Source organism: Hemitrygon akajei, chromosome 17, assembly GCF_048418815.1.
Source record: "Hemitrygon akajei chromosome 17, sHemAka1.3, whole genome shotgun sequence".
NCBI lineage: Eukaryota > Metazoa > Chordata > Chondrichthyes > Myliobatiformes > Dasyatidae > Hemitrygon > Hemitrygon akajei.
In genome coordinates, this window is record NC_133140.1 from 35,493,200 (window position 1) to 35,519,629 (window position 26,430).

General features: G+C 41.2%; 1 protein-coding gene across 2 annotated transcripts in view; it reads left to right on the forward strand.

Moving 5' to 3' along the window:
- hsd11b2 (hydroxysteroid (11-beta) dehydrogenase 2) overlaps positions 1 to 8,087 on the forward strand; it is a 56,991-nt gene extending 48,904 nt beyond the window's left edge. For both annotated transcript variants that reach the window (XM_073069886.1, XM_073069887.1), the window contains one exon: positions 5,427 to 8,087. In XM_073069886.1, the coding sequence (XP_072925987.1) occupies positions 5,427 to 5,764 (338 nt within the window). In that variant the 3' untranslated portion in view covers positions 5,765 to 8,087. The remainder of the gene's footprint in view (positions 1 to 5,426) is intronic.
- The last annotated feature ends 18,343 nt before the right edge of the window (positions 8,088 to 26,430 follow it).

Below are 26,430 nucleotides of genomic sequence, written 5' to 3' on the forward strand. Positions count from 1 at the left end.
TATGGCTTCAGTGTAAATACTCTCTATCTGTAGCAACACACTGGAGCGTGGTTCCACTAAGCCTTCAGGAATAGGGTCTTTTGTTTTCAGGGGTTCCTTGGTACATTGCTGGGAACTTCTTCCCCCAGAGACACCAGGCCGTTCCCTCGCTGTCTCTCTAAGTTTTCCCAACGACTCTCTCTGTTTAGGTACCCGAGGTCTCGCTCTCCTCCTCGCATGACACCCGCTGCCAGCAGCTGTCGGCGATGTCCGTCCCCTTAGGGGATCATGTGGGGGAGTCGCACCTGCTGATAACAGCCGACATATCTCTGTTTTCAACTCTGCCACTATCTCCTCTACTGCTCCCCAGGGCAGGCTATCCATGGTCACTTCGCCACAGGGGACCACTGCCGAGGACTGTACTCTGCTGACGGAGGCCTCCTGTGCCTCCGAGGCATTCTCTTCTTCCCGTACCTCTCTGATCAAATCAACAAAAGATGAAGTGAGGGTCAACTTATGGGACTGTCGGAGACCCCAAGCAATCAGGTCATGGGACCAGGCGCCCCTAGTTATCTGGTCCAATCTTAACTGTTCCACCTCAGCTGCCTGAATGACCCCTCTGCGCCACAAGCAATTTAGCTGCCTCTCTAGCCGAAAAATAAAAGGAGAAAGCTTCTCCCCTTGTCCTGATGCATGTTCTGAAACCCCACAAGGAGCTCCATTGGGCTTCCTGTTGAGCCAAAACCGTTGTCCCGTGCTTGCATGTAATTGACAGCTGTCGCTACGGGATACCACAACCTGGCAGCTCTCACAATGTCAGTGGCCCACCCACTCATACTCTCAGCCAATCTCTGTTGCTTTATGTCATCAGAGCACTGCTACTCATCTGACCTCTGAAGTCTGCTCCGCCCAAGCCTCATTCTCCTGGGTGGGTGTTATTCCAGAGAACAGGTGGAGCCTACCATAGATGGAACTTTGAACCTGGGCATTTTACCATTTATTTTCGAGAGAGGTGAGGGCAGATGCTACCTCAGAATTCTCACTCTCCCCTGGGGGACGGAGACTAATTAGATATTCCAAATCCGACCACTCCTCCCCCTCACTCCTCAGAAATGATGGAACCCAGTCTTTGAAATCTCCACCCCCAGCTACCATTATGTCAGCGCTGGTCTGCATTAAAACGAGAGCCCCGTCCACCATTTTATTAAACCTCCACCCCACAATCACAACTTTAACAGAATTTAACAGGCGAATTAACAATTCATCCGGAGTACGAATATCTACCCCACTGGTTTAATGCTCAGGGTAATCACACAGCATCCAATTAAATTAATCCCAGACGAGCCTCCACAATTGTAGCTCCCAGTTTGGCTAGCAGCTTAATCTAGGGGAAGACAGCCCTCAGCCCAGCAGAACTTGAGAAATCTTGTTTGGGTGGATGCTGCGCAATGTGTTCCCTGTTACAAATCAGTACTGCGAAATAACAGACAGTATACAATATGCGATTAAATGATTGAGCTTTATAATTCTTAATTTGACTACATGGTTAGTAAAGACACAAAACAAAGAAAAGGGCCCATTCTCACAAAACAGTCTAATGCGCAACGTTGGAGCTCACGGTTCAATCCACTGGTTCCCCATCGAGTGACCTCTGGACCATCCCTCCAAGTCCACTCTGTCCAGCGGTCTACCAACTCTCTCCATTTGTGCCTTCCCTCCTCATCTCTCCCTGGCAAAAGTCCGTGAAATCCCTGCTCCCTGACCCACAAGAAAGAACAACATCCCTCTCATCGGTTAGCCCCACATTCCAAAGCCCCGTTATCTCTGGTCATAACCCAAACATTGCTGCTACAGAGAAACCTTTACGTCAGCAGTGAAACCTTGCAGCACGTTACATTAATGCAGCATAATTTACAGCATGTGATATTATGCAACACGCCAATTTGTTGTGTGAAGCCAAGGTGTTCAGGCCTCAAAGAATTTGCTTTAAACCTGGCAGGAGAACCAACCACTATAAACCCAGCACAGGCCCTTAGTCAATCGATACAGCAGCAGACTGTCTCGGGAGTGAGTTAAGCTGAGACCGCTCTATCATAAAAATCTACCATACTGCTCTGAGATCCTGGTGTCTCTGACTTCTCTGCCACGTCAAGGAATTTGGCTTTGGGGTGTTAAACAGAATGAGCCTATCTGTTTATGGACTGATAGATGTTGTGAAGACAAGATACCGCTTTGCCTCACTTCTGTTGCAGGAACATTGACGTTTCTCAACAGCTGTATAATGAATCTGTTGAGCTGAAAGGATACCCAGTGTAAACACACCTATTGAACCTGTCTAGACAGTGCTGATGGGCAAGTTCTACTTCTATGCTGTATTTGGATATTATTTCAGTGTCTGATTCCTTAATATTTGCATACTGAGGCATATTGTGCATAATCCATTTACTACAATATGCAATAAACCTGTATATAAAATAACTAAGTATGTTCAGCTATTCTTGGGCCATTTTTCAGGCCTGCTGATGAGTATAAATGGTTGCAAAACTAGGAAATTGCCATTCTAGCGAGTTCCTGTCAGCCTATCATCAATATCAAAGGCTAATCACAAAATCATTGTGTATAAATTGATCTTTCTTGCTGCATGGAATTTGCTATTTTATCACTGCTTTGCTTGGCATCTGACCACTTATTTTCACGTGGCTGTTTTCATAACGTGGCCGTGCTTACAGCAGGAGATGCTGATTGAAAGCTCCCTTCAGAGTAATTCGGATGAGAAGGAGCTGTTGAGCAGCACAGGCCATTCTACATTGAGATTCAATTAATAAAAGCACGGAGTTATTTAATATTCTGTAGCATGTGAAAACCACGAGAGAGAGAGAGAGAGTGTTTACTATCTGCAGATTATCAGCAGACTTGTCGATTGAGAATGCATTAGACATCAGGATGCACCAGCAGAACGTCTGACCTGTCAGAAAGTTTCATTATTTGATTATCAGTAAATAGAACATCTCAAAGGGCTACTTGGACCTGTGAGCAAAGATGCAATGGTCCAGTGTGATGTCAGTGAGGGCTTCTGAACTCCATGCTCTCCAAACAGCATGATTTCCAGTAACCAATAGACAGCCTCCTGCACTGGTCAAAGACCAAGTGGAACTTGCTCAAACAGAAATGTTCTGGTCTTGCCATCACTTTTGGAACTCTTTGTAAATTATTGTTGGCAACTATTTCTTGCCCATCAGTTCACCATGTGATCTACAGTAATTCTGTTTTCTATGAACAAAATGCCAAGTTGTATGTATTTTTAGCTCTTCTATTTATGGAATAGAAAGTGTGTAATATACCCGTTTGCTTTTATAGTCAGTGTTATATAGCCCTTCACCCCAACTCATCCAAGCTGACAAAATTGCCTTCTTCAATGAGTCTTGTATTGTTCTGCCTAGAGAGGTCCATTATATCCCAGTGGTGTTTTATCTGAAAGCTCAGTTAGCTTATTCAAACCAGAACCTTTAGTTGTGTGTAGATCTGGTCACTGCATTACAGGAAGGATGTGGACATTTTGGACCCTGACGGGTCTGTGCTCAGCGCCATTCCACAAGTACCTCCACACTTGAAATGCCTATGTAAATGATTTGATTGAAAATGTAGGTGGGGTGACTAGGAAGTTTGGGGACGACACAAAAATGTGCAAGGAAGGCTGTCCAAGGATTCACCAGGATATTGGCCAGTTGGAAATGTAGGCAGAGGACTGGCAACCAGAAGTTGAGCAGACCAGTAAGGAGCATTGCAGTTTGAAAGGTCTAATGTAAGAGGTAAGTGGACAATGGGAGGGTCCTTCAGAACACTGATAAACGGGGATTTATGGGAGAAATCCATAGCTCTCAAAGTGGCAACGTAGTTGGATAGGATGGTAAAGAGGGCGTATTAACGTGCTTACCTACATCAGGGTGTTGAGTATTAAAGTTGAAAAGTCCTTCTGCAGCTGTGTAAAACTTTGGTCAAGTCCCAATAGTGTGCATTCCGGGAGTCACTGCATTGCAGGATGGATGTGGGCAATTTGGAGAGGCTGCAGAAGAGTTTTACCGGGTATTGTCTGGTTTAGGGAGTATTGGCTTTATGGAGAGGTTAGACAAACTTGAGATATTTTCTCTGGACTAGCAGAGTCTGAGGGGCAACCAAATAAAGTTGTAGTATCATGAGAGGTATAGATGGGGTAGATATTAAGGTTGTTTTCCCAGGTGGAAATGTCAAATGCAAGTGGGCATAACTTTATGATGGAGGGGATGAGGTTAAAGTGTGTGTGTGTGCACGTGCGTGCGCTGCCTGGGGATATAAAAGCAAAATGCAAGAGGTATTTGGACTGGCACATGTGTAGGCAGGGAATGCTGGGATATGGACCATGTGTGGGCAGACTGGCATCTTGCTTGGCATAGCCACCATGTCTGTTCAGTGCTCCACTGTTGTATATTTTAAAGACCTTTTTAAATGAGTTTGTTTCCACGTCCTAAATTTTATTTGGGTCCCATTTATCAACCATTGGAATTTTCCATTATAATGTCCCTATAATACTTGTACTTGGCTTGGTATTCAATGTTTAGGGGAGGTAAATGATCTCAGTGAAGAGTTGAGGTGATGCAGTATCTTGAAACATGATGTACTGGAAATAAAATGTATTAGCAGCAGTAAAGATGGATATTGAGAGCTGTGATAATGGTGACAGTCAAACAGGTGAAGTTTGTTGGCAGTACCAGGACATGTCCATGTCCATATTGCTGAGGTTGCCACCTTTGTACTTCAGTGTTTATTGAAAGTTTTATTAAACAATGCATTAGCCGAAGTTTCTACTGTACTTCCAATCAAGTCAAAAGAATGCAGCAGCTGAGAATCTGAAAGAGTTCTGGATTAAAGCTAGATCATTCTGTCAGTGTCGTCACTGTATGAGAAGCAGAGCTGCTGCCCCAGTTTGCACCTTCACCTTCTTCCCTGCCAGCATGGGGGTTTTCTCCAGATGCTCGAGTTTCCCTCTTGTGCCCCAAAGATGTGCGGGCTGGCAGGTTAACTGGTTGCTGGAAACCTTCCCTCGTGAATAAGTAAGAGGTGTAATTGGGAGAATTGATAGGAAATTATGAATATGAATTATGAATTAGTTGCATGGTGTAATTAGAAGGCCCAGGCTCTTTGGGCCAGAATGACCTGTTACTGTGCTGTATCACTCAATAAACTTTTAAAATAAAATTGGATTAGGGCAAGTGGATGTTTAGTTATTGGTATGGTCAAATGGCTTGTTTCTGTAATGTATGATAATGGCATTTGTTAATTTATTAATGTTAATGCCTAGGATCCATCTCATTTTGGTGCTGGCAAAAGGTAGTATCTATTTTGTGGGGGGAAAGTATACTTTTCTGTTCTATTGGTTATACGGTTCAGTTTTTGTCATGTCGATCTTTCAGCTCCATCATATAATCCTGAATACTGGGAAAACCAAGTGCAGCACCTCATAAAAGACATTTCTACAGAGCTGCTGCAGGACTACGGAGAAGACTATATGCTAGAAACAACGGACCTGTTCCTGAAGTACATCACCACCGCCAAAGAGGACTTGAGCCCAGTGGTTGAAAGCATCACAGATGCCATCCTATCTTCAAATCCAAAGCCAAGATATTATGCCGGAAAGGAGATGATCATTATGTACATTCTGCTTTGTGTTTTACCAACATCATTAAGCGATTTAATTTTCAGCAGGTTTTTCCTACTTAAGAAAGTCTTACCAAAAGCTTTACAAAAATAGGCTGATATGGGGAATGTCCAGAAATGGACATTTTCTTAAATAGTCGGTTTTAATCATTCTCAATGTATTAGTTGCTCATTTGATTAGGGAGTCATGAACATGTGTGACTGGAATTAATGAAGGTGGATGTGGACAAATGGGATAAATTTTCACCTTCATTTCAGGGTAATAGTCTGATGGGTCAGATTGTCAAACTGTGGTAGAATCTCATCCTGCCCAGTGGAGTTCAGAATTCATTCCAATAGAAGGTACTGATGAAAATTACCAAACATATGATGCTTGGGCGTTTTACATTTAAAATGCCGGGTGTAGAAATGTAGCTGGTTTCACATAACTCCATCCCCAGTCAATGATTACACAATGTTCTGTGTTTACAGTACTGTATGTGTTGTTTAAATTGTACAGCATCCACTGACTTGCTTCATTGATATGAAAGGTCAAACTCCAATGCAGTTTTAGCTACAAGCAATTGTAAAATAGCATCTGCAATTGAAGTTCAACGTAAATTCTAGAACTATTTTTGTACAACATTCTCTTGCTGCAGACTAAATTATTAGGAAAATTCGTAATGTTTCCGCAACTTGTTTAAATAATGAACCAATTGTTTGGCCAAAGGCTCCTGGAACTCATTGCCTACAAACAGCTTTCTAAGAATTTTGTATAATGGCTAATAATTTTCTCTTCTAAGAAAGACAGAGTTGTGGGTTGTGTCTGGAAGTCTCTCTAGTTAAAAATAATCAGTAATGTTATAGGAAATGCTGATCAATACGAGCCCAATGAGGGAATATTCTTTTTATCATCCCTAACCAATGCTTAAATTTGCATTTGCAAAGAAAATTTACACCTGGGATTGGACGTAAATTACACCAAACAAGTTTAAATTTGTTGTACCATTGCTGCTTGTTACTTATTGCCAAATGTCTTTTGAGGTTGATGAACTATCTGCTATGAATCTTAAAAGTATCAGATAAATCTGGATGTGGGATGTATAGTATAACAAAAAGCTATGGTACAAAAAATTGCATTGGTTGATACTGCGGTCTTTTGTTATGTATACTGGAGATACATTTATTTGTTTGTATACTGAATGGATACATATTGTCATCTTTGCCAAAGTTGTGTATTTATCATGAATTGTAATTTTGGCTCCTGGTTCAGTCGTTAACATTTGCAAACAATATTGACATCCTTGGAGGTGGTTTAGTGTTTCTTAATGGGTGCAACGGCTTGCATGAAAAGTTAAACTTTGATATTTGACTTCTTTAAGACTGATTTATGAATGTTCTGAAATAAATTCAGCAAATGGAGAATGACCTTCTCTGTTTCACTAACGTCCCTTTCATAACTGCAGGTTACTTCAGCAATGCATATAAATCTTCCAGGCTTGAATGTAACACTATCTTCTTTTTTAAAACAATATTTTTATTGAATTTTACATATTTCACATATACAAATAAACAATAATAATTAAACTAAAATAGTGAAACATGTCCTCATGTTTTTCACAATCATCAAAGGAAAAGAGATATAACATTTCACATACTTCACATATTTAATAAAGAAATAAAATAAAAACATCAGAAAAAAACCCTAGTAGCATTCAACAACAATACAGCTATTTCAAAATGACTGTGTACCTTATCGTCCAAGAAACTCCAGTAAAGGTTTCCACACATTTTCAAATTCTCCTGCCCTACCCCTGGTTATTTGAGTCGGTCTCTCCAATACAAGACAAGATGCCATCTTCACCCATACATGTATCAAAGAGGTATCCTTTTTTCTCCAAGATAAAGCTATCATCTTCCTGGCCTGTAGGAGTCCAAAGTCAATTAAAGTTGACTGTTTCGGACTAACAGTAGAGTTCTTTGGATATATACCTAGTACACACATTTTTGCTTGGTGAGGCACCTTTACTCCAACAATCTCAGATATAGTCTGAACGACTGTTTTCCAGTATGTTTTAAATTTAGGCCAGTCCCATACACAGTGAAACAGAGCACCCTTTTCTTCTAAACATTTAACACAAGTTAAATGACATCTGGGATGTCAGGGGTCCAGTAGTTCAGTTTGACCGAGGTACTGTAAGTTCTCATTAACCATTTATATTGTAATAGCTTCATTCTCGTATTAATTCATTGTTTTTGGGCTTTTAAGCATGCCATTTGCCACTCAGTTTCTTGTATGTCCTCTTGAATATCCAGTCTCCATGCCTCCAGCCTGTCAGTGGTGGACTCCTTATCATATGACATCAAGGCTGTATAGAATAAAGAAATCTGACTCCTCCCCTTTAGGTTTAGAAGTGTAAGATTTTCAAGATGTGATCGTGGTGGTTCAGAAATTAAATGCTTATATTTTGATAATATGAAATGTCTCAGTTGTAAATATTTTAAAAAGTGTTTTTTAGGAATAAGGTATGTCTGACACAATTGATCAAATGTAATAAGATTACCATTCATATAAAGGTCCTCTATTTTCTGCTCACCTTTGTCTGCCCAGATTTGGAAACCACCATCCACTTTTCCTACCCTGAAGTATGTATTGCCCCATACTGGGGCAAAGCAAGAGATGGGAGGAGTATTTTATTATGCTGATGTGCTTTATACCAGATGTCAATAGTATTTTTGAGGAAAGGGTTCTCAGTTGTTCTGTTCAGAATTCCTGGGTCTGCAGAGTATAGATAGAGCTTTAATGAGAGGTTTGGTAGTGATGCCTGTTCAATACTCACTGATGCACCATCAATAACTCTCGGAGACGTGAGGCGAGATGTAAGCTTTTATTGGCTGGAAGAAAGAACAAGCAGCAATTGACCACCACACTGCATCCTGGAGACTGAGGCCGGGGCTGTGTCTCCAATTGCCTTTATACCGGGGTCTGTGGGAGGAGCCACAGGAGCAGTCAGCGGGGGGGGGGGGGGGGGGGGGGGGGGCGTGTCCAGACAGGAATATGTAGTTCACCACACTCACCCAGGCTGGAAGGGCCTCCATTGAGAAATAAAACATTGCAGAATGTAACTGAGCAGACCAATAACACCATTTCAGGTTCAGGAGCCATAGCCCTCCCCTTTCATAAGGCAGGTATGGCAATAATACCATTTCAGGTTGGGGAGCTGTAGCCCTCCCCTTTCATAAGGCAGGTACAGCAACCTAGGTCTCAGTCTAGATTTTTTATTATTCCTCATGAATTTACTAAAAATACTATTAAGCTGATCAAAAAATGATTTTGGTAGTGGGGAAGGAAGTGATTGAAAAAAGGTATAGAAATTTTGGTAATATATCCATTTTGATCATGTTTATTACGGCCAGTCATTGATATGGGCATTGTTATCCATCGATCCAACGTCCCTTTCACTTCGTCCACTAGTTTGTTGGGACGATCGTTTTAATTTCAGGGGTAATTTTGACACCAAGGTGGGTAAATACTTCCTTTGCATTTATAAAAGGGGTTTTTATGACTGGTTTCAGTCTTTCTTCTTTGTTCAAAAATAGTATTGTTGATTTGGAGTTGTTAATGTTATAACCAGAGAACTGCCCAAACAATTCAATCTGTTGCATTAAGTTTGGAATACTGATGGATAAATTTGTTTTAAAAAAATCACGTTGTCAGCATATAAGGATATTCTATGTTCCTGTTCTCCTAGCTGGATGCCCTATAGGCCTGTTTGTGTTCTTGACATCCAAAAAAGCTGGATGAACTCAGCAGGTCGGGCAGCATCCGTTGAAAGAAGCAGTCAACGTTTCGGGTCGAGACCCTTCGTCAGGACTAAAGAAGGAGGGGGCAGGGGCCCTATAAAGAAGGTGGGGAGAGGGTGGAAAAGTGCTTTTCTTCCCCTCCCCCACCCCTTGATCTTTCCTCTGATTGGTTTTCCACCCTCTCCCCACCTTCTTTATAGGGCCCCGGCCCCTTCCTTCTTTAGTCCTGACAAAGGGTCTCGACCCGAAACGTTGACTGCTCCTTTCAACGGATGCTGCCCGACCTGCTGAGTTCATCCAGCTTTTTTGTACGTCTTGACTTGACCACAGCATCTGCAGTGCACTTTGTGTTTACTGTCTGCATTCTTATTGCCATAGCCAGGGGTTCTATGGCCAGTATAAACAACATCGGTGACAAAGGGCATCTCTGGTGAGTAGATCACTCCAGATGAGTGGTTTAGAAACTATACTATTTGTTAAGACACTGGCTATTGGGTTTGTATATAAAATCTGAATCCATTTAAGGAAGTCCTTTCCAAATTCAAATCTAGGCAATACATTAAATAAATATGGCCATTCTATTCTATCGAAGGCCTGCCGAGCATCTAGAGATTATACTGCTGTATCTTCAGCATCAAATTTTTCATGAATTATGTTAAGAACTCTTCTAATATTATGGAATCTTTGGTGTTTTTGCACATAACCATTCTGATCATTATGAACTAGATGTGGGATATAAGGATCCAATCTTCTTGCTAAGGCTTTACAAAGTATTTTTGTGTCCGATCCAATTAGATTTATCGGTCTAAATGAGGAACATTCTGTAGGAGGTTTGCCTGGTTTCAAGATCAGCGTTATCATTGCCAGCCTTGACGTGGGTGGGAGAGTTCCATTCCGATAACATTCATCATACGTATTTAAGAGTGGGACTAGTAATTTTTCTTGAAATGTTTTGTAGAATTCAGTTGGTAGGCTGTCAGGCCCTGGCGCTTTACCACTGTTAAGATTCTGGATAGCCTGTGATAACTCTTCAGTTGCTAAACCTCTATCTGACTCCTTTTTTGCATCGTCTGTCAGTGTCTGGAATTGAAACTGAGTGATCAATAAATATGTCCCGTTCTTCTGAGGCTTGGGGGCATTCTGATCTTTATAAATGTTCAAAAAATTCTCTAAAACTGTTATGAATTTCCAATGAATCTACTGTTAGGCTTCCTGAAGAGGTTATTATACTGTTAATTGCTCTATCTGACTGTATTTTTGTAATTCTCCATGCCAAGAGTATCCCAGCTTTTTCTCCTTGATCGTAATAAAATTGCTTCAGCCACATTAAACTTTTTGCAGCTTTATCAGCAGATAATTTATTATATTTGGCTCTCAAAAGTAACAGATCTCTTTGTTGTTGGATCATCCCTTTCATTTAGTTCTATCTCTAAAGATTTAATTTGTTTTCCAAAGTTTGCATCTCTATATTTTTTTTGTTGTATGGACTTGGAGATTGTATAACTGATGATTTCTCCTCTAACATACGCCTCCCATCTCATGCTGGCACTAGTTTGATCTGTATTTAACTCAAAATAACTATCTATCTTAGATCCCACAAATTTAACAAAGTCTGGGTTTTGTAGCCATCTCACCTGAAATCGCCGGTTAGGAGGACTATGAATAAATTTCTCTATATGAATATTTAATGAAATAGCCGCATGATCGCTTATTACTATGCTATCATACCAGCAACTTTTAACCTTTGATAAGAGCTCTCTTGAGACAAGAAAATAATCAATATGAGAACGAGATTTACATATACTTGAATGGCAAGAGTATTCTATTTTGCCAGGATTTTGTTCTCTCCATACTTCAACCCAATTTATATCCACAAAGTATTGTTTTAGTAATTTTCTAGTTTGTGCCTTATAGGTATCACAGACTGCAGAGCGATCTATTACTGGGTTTAGAGTGCAATTAAAGTCTCCTCCAATGATATAAAAGCCTTGTAAAGTGAGCTAAGTAAGGAAGAAATCTTCAAAAAATTTAGGATTGTCCTCATTTGGGCCATATATACTGACTAGGTTTAATGTGAAAGAGAGGATATTACCTTGCACAATAACATACCTTCCAGCTGAGTCTTGGATTGTTCTCATAATTTGAAATGGTATCATTCTATGAATAAGTGCACCTCTAGCAAAGTTGTTGTATGTTGCATATATTACTTAATCCGGCCATCTATTCCATACCAGTTTAATATCTGAAACTGTCAGATGGATTTCTTAAAGAAAAATTATTTTGGACTTAAGCTGTTTGATCCTATTCATAACCTGTTTCAGTTTGGTTAACTTCTTTAGTCCCCGAACATTCCAGCTTGTGACTTTTGTATTAAAGATATTCTGAGTGCTCGTCTGTTCCGTATATAGTACGTGTCAATTAAACCAGGAAAAGGAGTAAGAAATATTACTGCTGTGTTGGGTGCACGACATACATATAGAAAAACAAAAAAACACATTTACATTTACACATACAGACATTTAAACTCTTGAATTCCCCCTCCCTTACTCAAAACAAAGAACTGTAGAGCTTGTGCTGATCCACTCTGTGGAGGAGCAGCTAAACTCTGTAACTCCATAGGCAACTAGTGGTGTCCATCAACCACGCACCTCATTATATCTTAGAACATTATACACGCAACCCATTTAGCATAGAAATAAAGTCGAAGTAGCCACTGAACTGTATGTCAGTATTGCCTATTTTAAATGTTCATTCAGGTCCATGGAGTCCCATCTCAATAGAATTAAGGTTTCAACAAAGAAAAGTGTTGTACACAATAAAAATAGGCAAAATAATAAAGCTATTCTGGCGGTATAAACAACCTCTGAAATACACTATCTTTTCAAGAATAGAATAAAAGAGGCTAAAGTGGCAGTTCCAGTAAAAGAAACATAAAGGAAGAGAGAAAAAAGATGTCTTCTGGGACTCAGTGTGGGCTTATCCCTGTTACGCAGTCAGTATCAGCTGATTCTCATGGGTATGGAAGTAAACAAATCTCATGGCTGCCTTAATCAGACCCCTCAGGCGTGTCCTCGATGGAAATCTTCTGCCTCTTTTGGTGATGAAAACAGGCGTATTTTCCCATTGTGGAGGACCCTCGTCTTGCATGGATTATGTTGAAATCTGCAGTTAGTTCCTTTTTTGACGAACACTCTTCTACCGTGTTAAACTCGTTTCGCTGTCGTATGGTCTCAGCGGAGAGGTCTTGAGCAAAGAAAAGCTTGTTTCCCTCATACATAATATTACGCTGTTTAATGGAGCGGAAAACAAACTCCCAATCTTGAAATTTCAGAAACCGAATGAGAACCGCTCTGTTCTGGTTTGGTTTCGACGTTGCTAGAGTTTGGTGAACTCTTTCTCGGATGAAGGATCTGTTGGTGTCCAGTTCCAGCCAGCGCGGTAGCATGTTTTAAATGAATTCCAGCAGTGGTTGGTTTCCTTCAGCGCCCTCCCGGAGGCCGAATAACCACAAGTCTTTTCTTCGACTCCGATCCTCCAGGTCTTCAGTCTTGGATTCCAGGCAGAGGATTCATTTCATGGTGTTGGTTAGTTCAGCCTTCTTCTTTTCCACGTGCTCCTCTGCCGCCATTATTCGGTTTTCAGCCTCTAACATCCGCGTGGTATTAGAAGCAACATTTCACTTCACCTCCAACATACTGTTCTCCAAAGTGTAAATCTATCTTGGTTAACAATAGATTTAGGGTGGAGTCAAAAATGCCAATGACTTGAAAACATGAAATTACAGAAAATGGGAGTGCATAACACGGCTTCAGTTTTGTTTAGGAATATTTCAACTTAAAAATGTGTCAAGTTGCTTTATATTTGTTTTTGCTTCCCAGGATGAGAAAAGTATTATTTCTGAAATAAAACAGCATGTACCATCATGAGGGTTTATAATTCATAATTTATTTTGGAATTGAATCCTATATTACTCATATGCCACCATAGATCTTGTAACAACATGAATAATGCTCTTTAGATCATAAATCTTGTGAATATTCTTGGCATGATGCTGTATTTTGTGTAATGAATGAACTATATGGTCAATGGGTAGAGGGTAAGTATTCCATTCCATATTTTATGATCCTGAAAACTCCTTCAGAAAGAGGACACAAATTGACTATTTGGCTCTGTTAGATCAATGAATTTGAAAGCTTTGATAACTTTATTATCAAACTACATATTTCTCTTCTGAGATTCATTTCCTTGTGGTCATACACGTAAATCCAAGAAATGTAATTGGATCAACGAAAGATTGCACCCAACCAGGTGGGCAAACAGCCAAGGTGCAAAAGACAAAACTCTGTGCAAATACAAAGTAATGATAAATATTGAACATGAAGAGTCCTTGAAAGTGAGTCCATAGGTTGTGGAAACATTTCAATGATGGGGTGAGTGAAATTATCCCCTTTGGTTCAAAAGCCAGATGGTTGAGGGGTAATAACTGTTCCTGAACCTGGTGCTGTGGGTTTTGAGGCTCCTCTGCCATCTTCCTGCAGGCAGCAGCGAAGAGAGCGAGGTCTTGGGTGGTGGGAGTTCTAGATGGATGCTGCTTTTCGCAACAGTACCTCATGGAGGTGTGCTCAATGGTGGGGAGAGCCTTGCCCATGATGCATTGCTGTATCCACTATTTTTTTGTAGGATATTCCATTAAAGGGCATTGGTGTTTTCGTACTAGGCAACCAGTCGATATACTCTCCACCACACATCTATAAAAGTTTGTCAAAGTTTTAGATAACATGCCAAATCTTCACAAACTTCTAAGGAAGTAAAAATGTTGTTGTGCTTTCTTCATAATTGCACTTGCTTGCTGGGCCCAGGACAGATCCCCTGAAATGATAACACTGACATTTAAAGTGACTGACCCTCTCCACCTCACGCCCTGATGAGGACCTCCGGTTTTCTTCTGAAGTCATTTATCAGCTCCTTGGTCTTACTGACATTTGTGTCAGATGTTGCTGATGTAACACCACTCAGCCAGATTTCCAGTCTCCCTCCTCTATGCTCATTTGATTTGGCCAATGGCAGTGGTGTCACTGGCAAACCAGTAGGTCATTGGAGCTGTGCTTGGCCTCAGTCACAAGTAGAAAGCAAGTAGAGTAGGAGGCTGAGCACACAGCCTTGTAGTGCACCTACAATGGAGACATGGTTGCCAATCCAAAATGACTGGAGTCTGCAGGTGAGGAAATCGAGGATCCAATTCCACAAGGAGGTATAGAGGCCAAGGTATTGAAGCTTTAGTTTTGAGGGGATGATGGTATTAAATGCCAAGCTGTAGTTGATGGTATTAAATGCCAAGAGCAATCTGATACGTGCATCTTTGCTGTCCAGATGTTCCAATGATGTTGGATACAATTTAGTTTTAGAATGTACTGTATAAATGTCCTTTTATTCTATATATAGACTACCAGAGCTGATAGAGTGAAACTACATCTACAGAATCATTTGGGTTTAAGATTCTGTTGAAAGATTTTAAACTTGTGTCCATGACATGGCCTCCATCAGTAACGTGTGAGACCAGGACAATAGGTTGTACAGTTTCCATAAGTAAGCACCTCAGACAATTTGGCTTGCAACCTGGTCCTAGCATGGGACCAGTGTTGTGTCCTTTTGCACGTCAGTACTGTCTGCCTCTCTTTTTTTTTGGTTGCCTTGCATCCTTGGCCTCACTTGGAGACTAGGCAACTGTTGATTAAGTTTCCAAGCACAAACCATGAATGTGACAATGTGCCACAAGAAAAGCTGTGTTGTTTGATTTGTGAAGCAGTACCCAGGACATGGCAACAGAAGATGACCACTTTCATTCTGCAGCCTCCAATTAGTGATGCTTCAATTCATTGTCCTCATCAAATTGCCCTTTCATTTGGAGTTCATTGCTGTAGTTTATAAAGGTTTCAGCTATAGTATTAAAGCATGCAACAGAGAATTGGAGCTGTTCCCTTTGTTCCACCCTTTCCTCTCCAACCTTTTTTAAACTAACTTGTTTTTCCCTTTCCCAGTTCTGATGAAGTGCCAAGACACAGACTTGACTTTTTTCCACAGCAGCAGCCTGAGCTGCAGCATGTTTCTAGTATCTGTTGTTTATTTTGGATTTCCAGTACCGCACAGGACCAAACTCTTCATCCCATACCTCAATCAACCCCTCGGGCAGAGCATTCCAGCCTCCAACCACCCAACCTTTTCTTTCTCTAAGGAGATTTGTAAGCTTAGTCTTTTCAAAACCACCTTGAAATTAAGCCATTTAAAACTTCGTCAATCCCGTCTTGACATTTGAGATAATCTCAGGGAATTGGACTTAATCTGTCTTTTGGATCCAGCTTTCTTAAAAACTTGGCAAGTCATTGATTACTTCACTGATTTCAATCTAACTTGTTGAAATTGATTTGATTGGATAATGTGAGTGTGTGTAGTTGTTACAGATTTCTTTTAACCAATAGTAGCTATTATCATACAGGGGTTGAATATAATTCTTTCACATTGATCTTCCTTGTTCTATGGTCACTCCAGCAGATGAGTGTTGTATCTGTCTGCATTTACTTCTATTCTTATTACAAGCACACTGACCTTTGTTTACATGGGAGCATGATTTGCTGGAGCTATCAAAACATTCACATCTTTCCAACTACAGCTACCAGTCATAATTCAGGAAAGCAAACATGTGACACTCCAGATCATTGACATGCATCATAGAATTCGTTGTTTTGCAGAAGCAGTGCAGGTCATATTTTAAAAAAAAATTACTATTTACAAAGAAGTGCAGAGGAGGAGGAATAGTGAGGTGGTGTTCATGGACCATTTGGAAATCCAATAGCAGAGAAGATGTTTTTCCTGTAACGGTGAGTACTGATACCAGTAATGGAAAAAGACATGTCCCAGACGGTGAAGCTCTTTAATGATGATTGCTGCTCCTTTTGAGCCCCCTCTTTTTGAAGATGTTCTCGATGTTCAGTTCGTGATGGATTCCTAAGATTCTGGCCACGAAAGAAAAGATTTAGAACAAAACATAGAAATCTACAGCACATCACGAGGTTAATTCCTGGGATGTCTGGACTGTCTTACACAGAGAGGTTAGAGAGACTGGGCTTGTACACGCTGGAATTAAGGAGATTGAGAGGGGATCTGATTGAAACATATAAGATTATTAAGGGATTGGACAAGATAGAGGCAGGAAATATGTTCCAGATGCTGGGAGAGCCCAGTACCAGAGGGCATGGTTTGAGAATAAGGGGTAGGTCATTTAGGACAAAGTTAAGGAAAAACTTCTTCTCCCAGAGAGTTGTGGGGGTCTGGAATGCACTGCCTCGGAAGGTAGTGGAGGCCAATTCTCTGGATGCTTTCAAGAAGGAGCTAGATAGGTATCTTATGGATAGGGGAATCATGGGATATGGGGACAAGGCAGGAACCGGGTATTGATAGGAATTGATCAGCCATGATCTCAAAATGGCGGTGCAGGCTCTAAGGGCCGAATGGTCTACTTCTGCACCTATTGTCTATTGTCTATTGTCTATTACAGGCCCTTCGGCCCATAATGTTGTGCCGACTCTAGAAACTGCCTAGAATTTCACTAGCACGTAGACCTCTAGTTTTCTAATCTCCACGTACCTATCTAAGAGGCTCTTAAAAGACCCTATTGCATCTGCCTCAACCACCTTCATTGGCAGTGTATTCCACGCATCCGCCATGCTGTGTGTGAAATACATACTTCTGACATCCCCCTTGTACCTACTTCCATGCACCTTAAAACTATGGCCCCTTATGTGGCCATTACAGCCCGGGGAAAAAGCCTTTGGCTATCCGCATGTAATGCCTCTCATCATGTACATCTATATCAGGTCACCTCTCAAACTCCATCACTCCAAGGAGAAAAGGCCGAGTTCACTCAACCTATTCTCATAAGGCATGCTCTCCAATCCAGGAAACATCCTTGTAAATCTCCTCTGCACTCTCTCTATAGCATCCACATCCTCCCTGTAGTGAGGTGACCAGAAATGAACGCAGTATTCCAAGTGAGGTCTGACCAAGGTCTTGTGTAGCTGTAACATTACCTCATGGCTCTTGAACTCAATCCCCGGTTGATGAATGCCAACGCACCATACGCCTTCTTAACAACGCTGTCAACCTGTGCAGCAGCTTTGAGTGCAAGATCTCGCTGCCCATCCACACTGCCAAGAATCTTACCATTAATATTCTGTCTTCAAATTTGACCTGCTGAAATTTACTTGTATTAAATATCACTTAAACCCAGTTTTAAAATCAAAACAATTGTGTGGAATCCTAATGGGTAGTTGGTAAGAGTATGAACTGCTTTAGTCAAATATCTTAAGAGTATGACCCTGTACTCATTCTGAAGTCTATGTTTGTGTTAGGTGGGATTGAGAATGTGATGTCTGTTGTACAATTTGAGGCCTATAGCAGTATAAGTGCCATTCACTGCATTTAAGAGTGATGATTCAGTAAAATAAGTTCAGAATGGTGAAACTTATTTATCCATTAAATATATTGTAACTATTTAGTGACTAAGTCATTGAAGGCACTGTGATCAAACACCTGATCTGTTTATGATTCTCAATAATTAGGCTGGGTCTCTCTACAAACTTGGCCTCCAGCTGCAAATTCTCATTCATTTATGCCTCAGATTTAATCACTCTAAATACTTCATTAAGTATTCCTTTTATATGCACATGGCCATTGTACCCATTGTGGGCCACCTGCCAAGATCAATGTTTTTCCCAGTTCTCCCAGATATTTCTTTCTTTTATGGTTTTGCTTCAAAGCGACCCATAACAAGAGGGATGTATGCTTCCAGCTGCAGAACTCCAACCCTTCACAGTAAGTAAGTTCTTGTTTAAAGAATGGGTGGTAGAGCACAGCAGGGGTGCAACAAAAAGAGGAAGGAAAAGTGACCTGAGTTTCATATTGACATACTGCTTCTGGCCGCCTTAAAGCACCATATTAACCTTCAGTTAATCATTTTATTTCCATGATGTTAACTCTACTTCTCAGAGTAGGTTAACATCTTACTCCAGGTGTGATAAAGGAACCATATAACTCACATTGTCTACTCTTTGTGCTGTTTTTGTATCTGCAATCATTTCATTCATTCTATGTACTAAGTTTCATTCTCTAAGGAGAAGAAACTGTGGGAGTGTGCTTTGTATTGGGCCGGGCTAAATAAGCGACTCCTGGCCAATGTTTTACCAGTCTTGATTTTGAGCAGTGATCCTACTGCAATGAAGTTGCTGATGCACTGTAATTCCCATCCCTCAGTGTTTTGACGAAGTGTCAATCAGCAGCACGTGTTGGACGTTTAAGGGGATGTTTTGCATCACTAAGGATTATTAAGGGGTGCGTAGTGACTGGAGAGAGAAGAGTTTCTCAAGCAGTGATTCTCAAGGGAGAATGCGACCTGTACTACTAAGGAAGCATGTGAGGATCTCAGTGCCATGTCAGAGAAGACAGTTACTTCTGGCTTTGCTAGACTTGGTGTAATGTTCAGTCAGGTTCATGGGTCTGACAAGTGAGATGGGAAATGCACCAACTTTGAACAGGTATATTAATAATTTATTTACAGACAGTAAAAATTCGACCAAACATTCATGCTCCCCAGGTTACAGACACTACTAAGATGAATATTCAATAAACATACTTGGTTAAAAGTGTGTCCAGAGCATACCTTCCCGATGGTCATGTGCACTATTGCCTTAAACAAAGGAAGGAGAGCAAGCCCCTTCCACGTGCTATTGTGTATACCCAGGATATTTGGATAACTGCCTGGTGTCCAGTTTCAATGAGACAAGCAGCTGCAGTTTCTAAATTAACCGATCAGAACAGAAGCGACTTTAAAGTCTGAATAAGACGCACACCACCCCCCCCCCCCCCACCACCACTGGACACTTTACCCCATTTCTTGAAAGTTGCGAATATGGTGATTAGACCCTCAGACTAATATGACTCACGAACTCCCAGCTGAGTTATACATAAAGCATAAATACAATACCAAGCACTGTAAACGCAATAGCCACCTCCCAGTACGCTACGGTAGTCCACCAGCCCCATCCTGCAGTGTAATAGCCAATGAGCTGGTCCCCCACTTGACCTTGTGCACTGACTCTGAGATATGATCAACCAGGTGAGTGATGTTCACCAACTCATCAGGAACATAGGTGCAGCATTCCTAACTGGTAACAGTACAAGTGCCACCTTCCTTTGTGAGCAGGTAACCCAAGGCATCAGTTCCTGGGACAGTCTGCCCATACCATGCTGAGAAAGACAATCATTCAAAACACCCTTCCTTTGTAATAGCCCTCTTCCTGACCAGCATGGTCAGGGTGCTCATCCAGGGCACTGGGGTGGCATATGTACGGCACCACATACCAACCGCACCACCCTGTGGGAACCACGGGTAGGCCTAGGAACTGCATATCCAGTAACTGCCTTTCCGTGTCCAACAAGGGCCCAGCTTCACAACACCAATTGACGTAGACACAACTGTCCAAGGATACTGTTCCTTCTCACACCTTGCACCACTCAACGTACCACCTACACCAACATGCTGTCAGGTAGGGAAATCATTTTAAGAGTCAGTATTTTCCAATTAAATGAAAGGTATGTAGGGAAATACTAGTTCTTAAAGCCCTCACTCCAACAAGTCTGTTAAGGCCCAAGTCCCTAAGGCTGTTAGCACACTGTGGCTCGAGATTGGCTGGAATAGACTCCCTCCTCCTAGCTACCCCAAAACAGAATGCCAAAACCGTAGGGGCAGATAATTGCCTCCAACTGGCTTTTCTTTGTTGCCAAAGGGATCAATATCAGTGCATCCCTTCTGTGATGTAGCAGGTAGTCTTCATACAAATTCAGCAACCTAACCCGTTGGTCCAGTGTGCAAATTCAAACAACATCCACAGGATCTCCCACCACAAATTAGCATTCTCCACTTTGTTATTCTATAATGCAGGAAGATACAAATACACCCACTCCTGATTAGTCACTGGATATTTAGAAAACACAGAAACAATATAACTACAATAATTGCTCCCCAAATGCTCACTCCCCTCTGTGATCGATGGCCCCCATGGCGGGTGTGTGAACGCGTGATCACTGGCCTGGCCCGTAGTGTTTCGAACACACAGGGAGAGGACAATCATCTCAAGGATTAAACCAAGGGGTCTACACCTCTGCACCCTGCCCTCAGATTCATCATCCAGCCAGATATCCCCATCTCCCAATCCCACAATAGGATGGTCGCCTCCTCTCAACATGGCTCAAACCTTAATGGGATCAGGTTCCCAATTGGACTTCAAACCGCCTCTGAATTCTGTTCTTCTATTTGCCAACAGGCTCTCTGTATATTTGTATCTTCTAACGTCCTAGCTCTACTCTGAGTCGTCAATAGTGATTCACTCAGAATAATACAGCGCTAACTGTCTTCTTCCAATTCATTCTTGAGACTTACTATCGTTTTACACTGATGTCTTCCAATTACTGCAAAAAGCCAGAAAGCATCCCGCTGGCTATCTTTCCTTCTGGGAAGACCCAACATTTGTGTGTAGAAACAATGTGATGTGCCATTTCAACACCAGGGAAATCTAGCTGGTCTGACCAATCTACCGGGATTGTATAACCCATCAGTAAGTTACCGAGACTTCCAAAGCCCGCACTATTATCTGTCCACCCTGGGACTCTGCATCTCTCAAATGGAGGGTGCCCTCTTTTAAATAACCTCTTAAAGAAATGTATTTCTGCTCGGACAGCTAAGCCCTGCTCGCTGTCAGGTTCGTGGGTCTGACAAGTAAGACAGAAAGCACTCTCTGTGAATAAGCATTTCATCATTTATTTACCAACAGTAAAAATTTGACCAAATATTCATGTTCCCCAAGTTACAGACACTACTAAGATGAATATTCAATAAACATACTTGGTTAAAAGTGTGTCCAGAGCATACCTTCCCGATGGTCATGAGCACTATTGTCTTAAACAAAGGAAGGAGAGCAAGCCCCTTCCACGTGCTATTGTGTATACCCAGGATATTTGAAACTGGACACCTGGCGGTTATCCAATTGGAAAAGCAGCTGCAGTTTCTAAATTAACCAATTACAACAGAAGCAACTTTCGACTGTCAGAATAAGGCACGCCTCCACAAGACACTTGGTGAGTAATCAGTCAATCCTCAGTGAAGATTTGACTGATCCAATTGCCAGCATTTTGGTAGCATCGAATATATCAGTGTTAAGTTTGGGTCAAATCTCAATTCGGATGTCTTAGCTGACATACAAACAAGTAATGGTATCTCTCATACAGCAGCATGTGTTCCCTCAACAACGGGCTCGTTGCCTACTTAGTAGCATCAGAGTAACTTGGCTCCAAGATGCTTGAGGTAATGTTATGGATGATCATTGGCTAAGTGACATCTGCTCTGCAACTCTCTGTAACAATTCTTCTGAAGATGAGAGACTGCGGATACTGCAATCTAAAACAAAAACCAGACTGTTGGGAGAATTCAGTGACTCAAATGCATCTGTGGAGACCAGAGTACCAGATGACACAGACTTGCAGCTTTTGCCTCCACAGATGCTGCATGACATCTTCGGTTCTTCCAGTGTTCTGTTTTTATAACTTTTTTTATAGTGGGCTTTGAATTTTGAAGTCATAATGTCAAATTCAAACAAGGTTAACCTCAATTGACATTTTGTGGAAAAAAATACAAGTTTGTGTTGTAAATAAATACTGGAAAAGTTTCCCATCTTAGTTGGGATGCCAAGACCAAGATCCATATGTCAGTCACTACTACCGAACTTCCTTTGTTTTCAGTCACAAGCAGTTACATTACTTGTGGATAACTGTGTGTGAACTTTTGCCATATTTCAAACAAATCCATCACTGGATATTTTCCATTTGGCAGTTAAGTAAATTTAAAATGTTATGGACTCCAATCAGTAGATTTTAATTATTTCCAGGCTTGATTTTGAAATACTATTTCCACAGAAAAATGTCAGCTCTGATAGTGGCACTGGGATAACTGTACACCACCTACAGCATGGAACAAGATCCTGTCAAATGTTATGTAAAACAGGGTGATTTTTGAAGCTGTGCAGCACCACGGAACTTTCAAGAATTATGGCTTTTGCAAGAGATTAGTTAATCATTTCTTTGGATATCATTAATCATGCCTTAATCTTGTCAATACCCTGGTACTGATTCCCAGAGCCCGTTGTTCCTGAAATGAACCTATCCCTTGTTTTTCTATGTGGAAGATGGATATCTCAAGCAAACATTCTCTCTAGGCTATGTCTGAAGGCTATAAATGAAAACATCACAATATGGAGAAGTAACCTGTTTTAATCTTCCACATATGCCCTATATGAGGAAGTTAGAAAATATCCAAACCCTTTTCAACAGAATAGGTATAATCTTCATTTGCTTCTTTACAGTCCACTAACTTGTGGTAGCGTTGTGGTTAGCTGAAAATTGCCAAGGAGTCTATTTTTCATTGGTCTAACTAATAGAGTCTGGAAACCAGAATCATCTAGCCTGCACCACCAAAACACCTCAAGTTTGTTAGCATGCAGAAAGAATTCTATTTTCCATCAGAATATTGAAAATACCAATTCATATCCTGCAACATGAACAATCTCACTCTCACCAACCATCTCCTCTCTGCTGAACAACACTCAGAAGTATAAAAGCTCTCCAGAGCCTGAAACATCAGTGGCTTAATACCTTCTCTCTCCGAAGCAGGTTAGGTCCTGAAGGACACAACTACTGGAGCAGGTTAACGTGAGTGATTACCTACTTGACCTTATCCTTACCAGCCATTCTATGGCAGATGTTTTTGGCTCTCAGATGTGATCACCACACAACCTTTGACGTAAAGCTGGGACTTTGACTCCACAAGGGACTTTCCATCACCTTGCTATGTGCAGAACAGGACAGATGCTAAACTGGACATCCATGAGACTGCTGTGGACCAGCAGTAGTGGGGAGGTACATCACTGAAAGCTGTGACATCATGACCAGCACTTCATCGTTAAGGGGTTAACTCTGCTTTAGTGAGTGGTGTAGGTGCGCTTGAGATCAGAATCGGACATCCAGTAATGATCTGGCAAATTTGTGACAGTACAGCTCAGCACTATAGGTGCTAAACAGTGGACAGAGCTAAAAAATCTCACAGCCAATGGACCCGGTAAAAGTCCTGCTGCACCACAATATCTACGAGCGAATGGTGGCAGACAATTTGATAGGTAACGTGTGGCAGAATCTCTGGGAGCAGTACCAACCTGAAGCATTTGCAACCTGGTTCAGCCAGATGAATGAAGTGGATGATCCACCTTGGATGTTTCCTGAGATCCCCATCATAGAAACAGCCCTCAGAACCTGAGAAAATTTAATCAGCTACACTTGGCATTCAATGCCATTGGAAACACAGCTGCCACCATTGGTACTGATCAGAAACTCAACTGAACTAGACAAACAAACCCTGTGTCTTCAAGAGAAGGTCCAAGGCTGAACAAGCTGCGGGGAGTGACTTACCTACTGACACCACGTGACCCTTCCAACATCTACAATGGACAACTCCGGAGTGTCAGTGGAATACCCATCACTGTCTGGTTGAACGCCGTTCTCTCTGAGAGGATACGATATAATCTAGTGAATAAAACAGCACACCTGATTGCCTTTCTACGTCACGTAACACAGACTGGCTGCAGAATGTACCATTTATAAAGTTTGTAGCAGTTACTCATCTAAACTAGTCCAACAGCACCTCTCAAACCTGTGACCTCCACAAGAACAAGGGCTTCAGACACGTGGGATCAGACTTGCCCACGATCCTGACATGAAAATTCCATCACTACTCCTTCACGCCTATTAATTCCAAACCCCAGAATGCCCCATCCAACAGCAGTTTGCAACTACAGTACCTTCACCTAATGGACCATTGAGAATCAGAATTGAAATCCCTCCCATCAACTTGTCAGGATCAATGAGGGATGTGCATTCCATCGCAACTCCCCGATCCCAAGCAAACAACAATTTAAAGAAAAACTGCTGTAGAAATGTGTGTGGTATGTTGAGTTGCATCGACATGAAGTTTTATTGAATTTTGACTTCAGCTTGGATGTGTTATGATCTGCATTTAAATGATGAATGGATTTTATGAGCCTTTGGTTATTGTGAAAGCTTTCATTCTGATTCCTTCTGTTCTTACAGTTAAGCCCTAAATGAAGGATTAGACTATGTCCATTAGGAGACATGGTTATTGCGGGAGAAAAAAGTTGATTTTGTATTTTATTTTCAGTAACCACAGACAGGAATTTATGCTGGAGACATGGCAGAAAACAGACTACTTGTGAAGCTATTTGAGACTAGGCTTAGCTTAGAGCAAAGTACAACCAGTAGAGCCGAGTTACGACACCAGCATTGCAACAATTTTTTTTAAAACACATCAAATTACTTAAGTGAAGCTTTGATTTTTGTTACAATTTAACTATTTCTCCACATCCCATACAAGCAAAGAGCTGGCCTTTGTTTCTCGCTTTTAGTAGAGAGCTAAGGGAATCAATTCTGCTTCCATAGAGTCATAGAGAACTACAGCACAGAAATGAGCCCTTCAGCCCCTCTAATCCCTGCTGAATCATTTAAGATACCCAGTCCCATTGATCTGCACCTGGACCAGAGCCCTCCATAACCCTCCCATCCAGGTACCTTTCCAAACTTCTCTTAAAAGCTGAAGTCAAAATCACATCCACCACTTGTGCTGGCAGCTTGTTCCACGCTCTCACCACCCCCTGAAGTTTCCCCTGATGTTTCCTTAAACATTTCACCTTTCACCTTTAACCCATGACCTCTGGTTTCAGTCTTACACAACCTCAGTGGAAAAAGCCTGCTTGCATTTACCCTATCTATAACCCTCATAATTTTGAATCCCACTATCAAATCTCCTCTCTATCTTCTATGGTAGAGAATAAAGTTCTAACTGATTCAGTCTTTCTTTATAGCTCAGGTCCACCAGTCCTGGCAACATCCTTGTAAATTTTCTCTGTACTCCTTCAATCATGTTTACATCTTTCTTGTAGACTGGTGACTAAAACTACACAAAATATTCCAAATTAGGCCTCACCAGCATCCTATACAACTTCAACATAATATCCCAAGTCCTGTACTCAATACTTTGATCTATGAAGGACAATGTGCCGGAAGCTTTCTTTAACTTCCAGTGACACCAATTTCAATGAATTATTCCCAGATCCCTTTGATCTACCACATTCCTCAGTGTCCTGCCATTCACTATAAGACAGGGATGGCCAACCTATGGCGCATTGGATGATTAGTGGCGCATTGCACCCCAGTGATAATAATAAAAAAGTAAGCCTACTCATGCAAGAAGTATTAACCAAAAACGGATTTGTAGAAAAAAAAATCTATAACAGGAATTCAAGTAGCTTAGAGCTAGAAATGGGTTTTACTGAGAATAAATCTAAAACTTAGCAATTAATTTTTAGCGATTTTATTATTTCATGCACATCTTTTGGCGAATGTTACCTTCTTTCACGTTAATCTGTTTTCAATTTTAAAAAATGTTCAATGAGTCAAACTAGGAAAGAAGGACTTTTTTTCTGCAGTTGTCCCATAACTGTTCAATACACGTTTGATACGTGTTTGATACTGAGGCGCCGGGCGTCTGCACCAGCGTTGCGTCACAGGTTTTTGCCAGTCAGTTTACAATTGACTCTTTGTTTTGTTAGTTCTTTGTGAACATTTGCAGTTTTATACTTTTTTGAAAATTAAGCCTTGTTTTTACATTCAGTTACCCATCACAGTGCAAAAGAAAATGAGCAAAAGAAAAGCAGAAAGTGATAGTAAGCGTGAATTCAATGAACAGTGGCAAAATAAGTTCTTATTTATCACAGGTCCATCAGGAAAACTGTTTGCATTGTTTGTGAA